Raw genomic sequence first — 8,954 nt, 5'->3', positions numbered from 1 at the left:
TTTTGGTGGATTATCTTAGTTTCAGATTGTTCTTACATCATTTTGATGAGTAATTCAAATGAAGACTGAACATTCAAATGATTTGCTATAACATAGTAAAGGACTGTATATTGACTTGACACTGTGTCTGTGTGAATATGTCCCAGTAAGATGACCTTTGAACGTCATAGAGCTGCTGATACTAAGCCTATGTTGATGCCGCCACTAAACTGTTTCATAGCTGTTACAGTGCCAATGCAGTAATGCACAGAGATGGAGATATCCATGCCTCTAACAATGTTGCTAAAAATTTCTCATTATTTTGGGGGAGATCTGGGGTTGGCCTCGGGCTCATCGAGTGCAGGTCTTTGAAGTCTTTTGCTGATATATTTAGAATGTTCTCGAGCTAATCGTGGAATTGCTCATCCAATCATTTCCATATTGTCCCGAAAGGAAAAGGAACAGATGCTTTACTGTACAAAAGCTACAGTATGCCAGTGTGCCTCTTATCAGAAAAATGAGAAACTGAGCAAGGTCCATTAGCATGTAAAGGGCGTGGGAGAGAGGCGTGTGTGGCGCTGTGACCTCTGCACCAGCAGTGTTTCTTGGGACAGTCCTGCGGAGAGATCGGTGTAGTGCCAAAGCAGCACAAGAGTAAGGGGAACATAAAATGGTCCACAAAAGTGATGGCAGTAGTTTGGAACTGACAAGCAGCAGAAGGCAAGTATCAGAGTTATTTTCGGCGGCTGCATTATTGGTGAGTGCAGAGCGCGCTGAAGAGGGAGTGAAAGACGGAGAAGGAAAGGGAGCGAAGCCGCCTGCGCACTGATGCATTCCTCAGTGCGTTTTATCCAGAACATACGGACTTTCGCTTTTGCTATCCAATTCCCTGACAGCCTGTGTTGACCGTGCGCCAGAGAGGATGCCCAGCTCTCCATGGGAGCAGGTGTAGTGATGCGAAGGGGGGACGCGCGACGCACAATAGCCACCTGCTCCACAAGGGAAGACGGTCACATCCCGGGATGCAGTTAAACCAAGGACCCTTCATGGATTAACCCGCAAACTTTAGTAGTGCACTTGTCGAGCAGCAATGTGGACATCGTGACGCACGTGGACGCGCGTTTGGAGAAGACGAAAAGCAAAGACTCGCTTTAAAAAATCTGATCAAGGGCACGAGCGCCCGTTGAGAAGTCAGGATGCCCGGGACACTCACGGCAGCGCAGTCCTTCTACATCGGGATGGAGGTGCTGATCGCGGTCTCAGCCGTGATCGGGAACGTGATGGTGGTTTGGGCAGTGAAGATAAACAAGTCGCTCAGAGACACCACGTTTTGTTTCATTGTGTCTCTCGCGCTCGCGGATATCGCAGTAGGAGCCCTCGTGATACCCCTCGCAATCACTATCAGCATCGGACTCCAAACTCATTTCTACAGCTGCCTGCTCGTGGCGTGCACGGTGCTGGTGCTCACGCAAAGTTCAATCTTGGCGCTGCTGGCCATCGCTATTGACCGATACCTCAGGGTCAAGATCCCTACCAGGTATGTCACACAAAGAAACCCTTCAGATCAAAGCATATGTAACCCCGCATGCACCATTCCCATGCGATATGGGCCTATAGTGAAATGCCTCTGGGCACAGAAATAGGTTTGCTGCAGATTAGTTGTTGTTGACGAATGGCTTGTGCAGTAATGGTCTGTGCCCGTAGGCTGTGAATTACAAAACCACTCACTTCATCTGCTCCTCCTCCTGTAGGTAACAGGAACAATGGGAAGATCTTGAGACAAAGAATTGATCAAATCCAGAATTGAGTCCTAGACCACATTTCAAGATAAGGCATCCACCATTTATTATTAAGTTAAAACAGTTTAAAATCTAGTATAATAACTGAACACTGGCACTGCGGGTACCCATGAACTAAAGTTGACATACTGTATTCTCTAAGGAAAGTACTGTCTGCTTAGGATTGAGAATGTGTTAGTTCTATTACACAGTTCACAACCAAACCGCATTTTCCAACATCTGGGGTAAACACCAAAGTTCAACAAAAGTACAACTCACAATTTTCTAAACGGTTGGTTCCTTCCATTTTAAAACATATTTGGCCATTATTTTACTTTCCTTAAAACAAGCTTACTTTTTAAAGGCCTATTTCTATAAACAAACAATGCATGTCATTTTTAAACTCATTCCTACCTTTCCTGATGCATTTGTAACATTCTAATTCTTCAGTTGGATGAGTTTAAAAGCACTTTTCACAACTTTCATGGAGCAATACGGTCACGGTAATGTAAACTACAATGAATAGCCTACAATAGTTGCTACTGTAAACAATTTATTGTTATGACCCAGCTCTGCTAGGGGGAAGGGGAAGTAACAAAACCAAGATGTAAAATGGCAAAACTAAAGTTATATTTTATTTTAAAAGAAATGCAGGGTAATTGAACAAAGGATGTAAAAAAGTTCAAAACAAAGCTCAACAGAATAAAACAAAAAACACAAACTAATAACTAAACTAGGTGCAAAAGCAAAACCAGTCTCTAACAAAGTCACAAAGGACTACGAGTGTCTCACTACAAAATTACAGGTCACTATTGAACGATGTGACAAAACACAAGAAGTAGACACAGAGCAAAGTGGCATGCCGTTCAATGTAAATCCCAACAGCCCCGAATGGCAGGGTGGCAGGTCCTCTTAGGGTGTGGCTGCTCAGGCGGAATCCCAGGGTTGGCCCGACTCTGGGGCGGTGCACCAGTCACAGGCGAGGGAAGCAGTAGGACCATTAGCCAATCTGGAGCCAGGCTCACAGACAGTCCACCAATGGCTGAAGAGGACTTCCACAGCCAGATTTAAACTCAAAGTAACAAGGGTTCAGCACACAAAGTGACTTGGAGGCCTGGGGCCGTAACATCTGTATAAACCAGGGGTGCCGCATATTGAAGTGTACCACACACACACACACTCATATGAACTGATGTAATAAAATGCGTAGTGCACCAAGGTCTGTTTTTAAGATAAGATAAGATAAGATAAGATAAACCTTTATTAATCTCACAGTCGGCGTTACTTCACAGTTTTATTGTACAAACATCAACAAACATCAACATTTGCAGTAAGGACAAAACTGATTTCATGTCACCAAAATTTGTGATGTCACATTCAGGGACTGGAGACGCCATGCTGGATGATCGCAATGGGATGTATGGGGTGCAACCACGCCATGCTGTATCGATTGTGTGTTTGGCATCGGCATCACATGACTGGCATTCAGCATGGACCCTTCAGTAATCTCGTGGGCCTTTAAATGTCAAACAAGCAATGTTTTACAGTAACAAGAGCCCCTCACTGAAATTTATTTTAGGCATTAATTTCTTCTGATGGGTTCATGTCACTACAACTACTATTACTCACCATCATTATCATCATCATAAACCTTGTCATCATCAGCATCATACCTATGTGTATAAGGCGAGCTCATATGCAGCGTTGGTCAGATAGCGGATGGATCGTTTTCCCCACATCCCCCTCTGCTCTCACGCGGCAGAAGTTGCTACTCTGTGAATATACATTGATTTTCACATGGGTCTTGTTCCCTGCCTCCGCGGTGTGCCAGGCCTGTCATAGTATGTGCGTACAGTATGGGACTCACCACTAACTACTGACACAACAGCGCGCCTCAGCGAGCTGCAGCATCAATTAGTACACTAGACTAGACCTCAAACGTGTCCTATTGCAGTGGACGTATGACGCAAACACACAGTCATGAAATTAGATGCAAATTATGATCAACTTCCTCTGTGCTATTTTGTTTGTATATTGCAGCTCAGTGAATCGGGTCAGCGCGGAATCTAAAATCCCTGTTTTGGCTCATTCTGTCTGTTTTGTAAGCAGCCCTATATTTCACAGTTAACTAGTTTTTGCAATAAAGAGCTGTAATGGAGGGTCAAATAGTAGTACAAGAACACTCATAATGGTCCGTGAATTATGGGTGAACAGATTGCCTATTACAGTGCTTAGTTGTTGTGAATGTTCAATGTACAGTATAGCAGCCTAAAAGGTTCTAAAAAAAACAACAACAGCAAAAAAGCAGACACTTTCTTCATGTTCAGCTTTATGTCTGGTCGCATTTATCATAGCCTGAAACAAAAGCCACTGCGCTGGGACAGAAGCACCCACTGATAAGCTTAATTAAGAGAGCAGTTTATCATCCAAAAACTATCCTCAATAGCCCTGCAGAGCGAGGGCCCAAAGTTCTGGTAACTCACTGAATATGGATTTTAAACTTCAGCTCAATCCTCTCTTTCTTAAAATACACTTGCCCCCACCAGGGAGTCAGAGCTGCCACTCCCAACCTCTTCACAGCCTTAAGTGGGACAGCGTTTTGTAATATGATGGCGATACATGTTTCACTCAAAGCAAATTGTCTCTACATTGACGTAAGTTTTAAAACACACGGCTGGTTACGTGCCCCTTTGCTTTCCTCCCTGTCTGAAACGCCTGATTTCTTTCTCGGCTCCAGCTCAGTGTGAGAATAACGATCTCACCACTACAATTCTTCTGCCTACTTTTACAAACACATCCCAAAATCAATAGGACTACATCGTCTGCCGATGGTCAGATAACTCAGAGCATTTTGTTTTGCCGGGGGCGTCTTCCCATCAAAGGTCAGGACGTAGTAAAGCCAGCAGTTCTCTGGCAATTAGCCGTGTTACAGCTAATAAATGTCAGCTAATGTGGATATCTTGATCTCCCTACCCAGAGTGAGAACAGATAAAATAACTTCTTCATCCCTGCCTGAAGCAGGGATTAGACTGAGCCTCGCTGTGTTAGTGCTCTGGTGATGGGCTAAGACGGCTATCACTTAAATAAGAAAAAAATGTCGGTTCTCCACTCATTGTTGTTGAAATTGATAAGTGAGAATGACATGAAATCACATTGTTGTAGGTAACGATTTTGGAATTAATTTTCAAGACGGATATCTGGGTTAAGCAATGTCTAAAATATGATGTTTCTTGAGGCGAGCTGAGGCGACACAAGGCTGTATGATAAAAAAAAAAAAGCTACCGTCTGGTTCAAACTAATCCAATGCTCTCCAGACAAGGACAGGCTGAAGTACTGATTCATTTTTTTAAAATTGAGATGAACATTTCGTATCCATAGAGTCTGCCTTACACCGTGGGATTCGTTGCACAAACCAGTCCGGCTTAATTCCGTCTGGTTTTTGGATAACACCGTGTTCTCCAGTGAAATAGTAGGAGAGGAAGAATGTGCAGAATTTTAAGTGCTTGGGGTCTTTAGGTCAAGGCATTGGAGTCAGAAAGGTTTGTTGTTGGTACAAATTGGCAGGAAAACATGTACCTGCATGTTGGTTGTTGGACATCATCAGTACAAGAGGTGAGTGCAGCTAGGACTGTGTTCTATAGCGTAGAGGCAGAGGCTCAATGCTGGAGGTGGCAGAGCTTAAGATATTGATGTTTCCATTGTTCATGACAAGGATGGATAGGAATAGGAATGAGGACATCAGGAAGACAGCGTGAGTCACGTCTGATGTCGGACATAAAAGTAACATCAAGCAGGTAATTAAAATAAAAAGTGACAAGTCTCATCATCTGCTCAGTTAAGGAGCAAATCAATACTATAATGCTGCTCTATAATTGTTAAGGCTGCTTTACAAAACAGGTCTGCAGGGATCTTAATGCAGAGCTGTTTCTGTGTCAGGTATAATGATGAAAAATGACTCCTTCCCCGTTCATATCCCATGTTGCTACCTCTGTGATTTTAATCATATATTCTTGTCCTACATAGGTACAAGCGGGTGGTAACTCCTCGCAGAGCTGGGATGGCTGTGGTGCTGTGTTGGATGGTGGCCTTCATCGTGGGCCTGACTCCGATGCTCGGCTGGAACAACCTTTGGCGCCTGCAGCAGAACTCCTCCAGCATCTCCGCGGACCTGGTCATCACCTGCCAGTTTGAGACCGTGATCAGCATGGACTACATGGTGTACTTCAACTTCTTCAGCTGGGTGCTGCCTCCGCTGGTCCTCATGCTTGTTATCTATGCAGAGATTTTCTACATGATCCACAAGCAGCTCAACAACAAGAAGATCAACACCAGCCACTCAGACCCCAATAAGTATTACGACAAAGAGTTGAAACTCGCAAAATCTTTAGCGCTTGTGCTATTCCTGTTTGCGATCTGTTGGCTGCCCTTACATATTATCAACTGCATCACCCTCTTCTGTCCTGAGTGCAACAAGCCAATCGCTTTGCTTTATGTCGCCATATTCCTAACTCACGGGAACTCCGCAGTCAACCCCATCGTCTACGCATTCCGGATCAAAAAGTTCCGCACGGCGTTCCATAAAATTTGGCAGCAGTATTTCTGCTGCAAAGACCTCCCAGCACTGGATATCCAGCCAAGTGACAGGAAGGATATGCCCCAGTCGCCTCCTTCCATGCAGAAACCAATGCTCAAACTGGATAGTCCACCTCAGAATGGGCAGCGAGAAAAGATGGTCCAGGAGGCACAAGAGTCCAAAGAACCAGTACTGGAGCAGAATGCAGTGTAGGCCTTTGTAACCAGCTGGTTCATTATCGGTGGTGCATTGATCAACACCTCATTTGTTACAATGGGGGTGGCAAAATGTCTGCCATGGTCTGCAGGCATGACAAATAAAGCAAATGAAAAGTTGCCAATACTCAGGAGTAATGGATTTCCTCCAACAGTGGCTTTGTACAATCTCCATGTGTGCAATTCTTAGTAAAAGACTAAAAACCCAAGTCAGATGCAGTGTAGCGTGAAGTCAGTATTAAAATGCTAACGATTTACATGGCTTGCACTTTGGAAGGTCTTACACTTGGAGGTTGGAGCGGATTGAATGTCGTAATTATGTAAATAGACTCCAAATGGCTTTTTCAGGGTCTATTCGCACAACACATGTAAAGGCAAAGATTATTTAGCAAAAGGGTGGGGGGGTGATGGAAAGGTCTAATCCGGAAACACCAGTGGAGCAGAGAATTCCCAGCGTTCTATCCATTATGGAGAAGATGGACAAGGATAAGGATGTGGCAGCTGGGGGCTACAACTGCCTTGGCGCTTATATTGTAGATGCAGCGTGCGGGAGACTCATGCCTGGAAGGATGACAGCTACTCATGGGAAACACCAAACAAGATGCACTTAAGGAGACTCGATTTATCTACTCCTGGTGCCAGCTGGCGGTAAGAGCGTGAGTCTATTATAAAACAGGAGGATAGATCCAATATGGCTGCCAGTTGTTTTGGTAGGAAAGTTGGTCCGCGATGCTGGAAAGGTTACCGTAACACAAAATCTACTTCTGACCGTGGACGTTTACAGGAATGCTACATCTCTTTTAGCTAGCCGACACCTTTTATCTCATTATGGCGAATGAAGAAAAAAACACTCATCAAATGAAGAAATGTGACTGCAGTTTACAAGGCAGTTCAGTGATGGACCCGTGGGACTGTCGAAACTGCTGATCATATCCATCCAATTATACGAGTGGACGCGGTGCTCCAAATATCTGTTTACCAATAGACAAGACGTTTTTCTTTGTCATTTACTTTTTTTCAACTCTTTTGTGCAAGCCCCGAGATGAAAACGTGATTGTGTGAGTATATCCATTTAATTTTGCATTGTGCCACATAGGGCATCTAGTTGTAGTCACGTAGCCACCTCAAAAGAATGTACATTACTTTTGGTTCGTCTCTCGTGTGGACTTGAGTTTACAATTCATGTTCTATTGAGTATAAGACAATCTCCGTGGGGGATTTATTTATTTTAAATTTAATCAAACTTCTGGCAGGTTCAGACAGGGATTGTGTTATGCTTGTATATCTACAAAATCTATACTGCAGCTAGCTGTACTCGGATGTTTACCACAGTGTAGAGTGGAGTGTGAAAAGGATGAATACTTGGATATTTCACTGTATTATGATACTGTAACAATGTGCTTTCTACTGTACATGTAATGCTATATGAATACTAAATATAGTTTTACATGCTGAAATATTCTCTGTTGATCTATTTTGGGTCATTCTTCGTACAGCTGCACATTTTTTTGAAAGTTATGATTATTATTATTATTGCATTTAAAAAAAAATACATTTGCAATTTTATAAATGCAAGTAAATGCAGTCTCGCTTATTGCATTTGTACAAATTGCAATTGATTCAATGGTGATTCATTGTGATGTTCTTATTCTTTGTGACCTTTGATCAATTCCTTTAAGTTGATCAATGTACAGGAAAACGACACAGAAACGAATATGATGTCACTTGTTTATGTAGCTCCACTACACTGCGTCCACAATTATTACACAAGTTTAGTTTTTCATGTTCAAACTACAAACGGTGTAAAACTGAAAGACTGTTGGATTGAAGCGTTCCAGGTGAGGGCGATGTTTGTGATGAGAGGAAGTGTGGTCGAAAGAAAGGGCCGTGCTTGGAATAAGGAAGAATTATTATGCAGCCATTTTCTCCCACACAAAATGGGAAGGAAAAGGTACTTAAAAAAAAATGTCAAAAGCCAGTCAGTGGAATAAAGAATTGAAGAAAAAAGAATTGGAATGGAACCACAGAAACGCTTTGTTGCCAAGAGCTAACAGGGTTGAAAGAAGTGACTTGACAGGGGGAAAAAAAATCCATGCTGCCATTTTCAGCAGCTGTAACCAGTCTCAAGGTTCTAGAAGTGGAGATATTCGATAAGTTGCAAAGAGAGGCAGGAGACGCTGGATGTCTAACACAAGTTTAGGTCACACTTTATATTACACTACCTTGATATATTGTACCTAATAACATTTTGCAGAGTTAGGGTCTTATGTCTTATTACATTATGTACCTCTAAACCACAAACACATATTATTCCATTGTGTGTCTAACCCACGCGTACAAGTTATACACTTTGTTACATTGTACATGACATTTGACAGGTACAATGAGTAAAATAAAGTGTTACCGAAG

General features: G+C 43.0%; 1 protein-coding gene across 1 annotated transcript; it reads left to right on the top strand.

Annotated features, from left to right (window-relative positions):
• Positions 1-471: 471 nt before the first annotated feature.
• On the top strand, positions 472-7,997 carry adora1b (adenosine A1 receptor b). Its single transcript, XM_079558178.1, has 2 exons — positions 472-1,516; positions 5,781-7,997. Exons 1-2 carry the CDS (start codon positions 1,176-1,178, stop codon positions 6,541-6,543), a joined length of 1,104 nt encoding a protein of 367 aa, XP_079414304.1. The 5' UTR covers positions 472-1,175; the 3' UTR covers positions 6,544-7,997.
• The last annotated feature ends 957 nt before the right edge of the window (positions 7,998-8,954 follow it).

Source organism: Gobius niger, assembly GCF_951799975.1.
Source record: "Gobius niger genome assembly, chromosome: 6".
NCBI lineage: Eukaryota > Metazoa > Chordata > Actinopteri > Gobiiformes > Gobiidae > Gobius > Gobius niger.
Note: the sequence above shows the minus strand (reverse complement) of the source record. Positions and strands in the feature narration are given on the sequence as shown.

Coding starts and splice junctions, on each gene's coding strand:
- adora1b (XM_079558178.1), top strand. CDS start 1,176: ATGCCCGGGACACTCACGGCAGCGCAGTCCTTCTACATCGGGATGGAG. Junction 1,517..5,780: donor AGGGTCAAGATCCCTACCAG/GTATGTCACACA, acceptor TGTCCTACATAG/GTACAAGCGGGTGGTAACTC.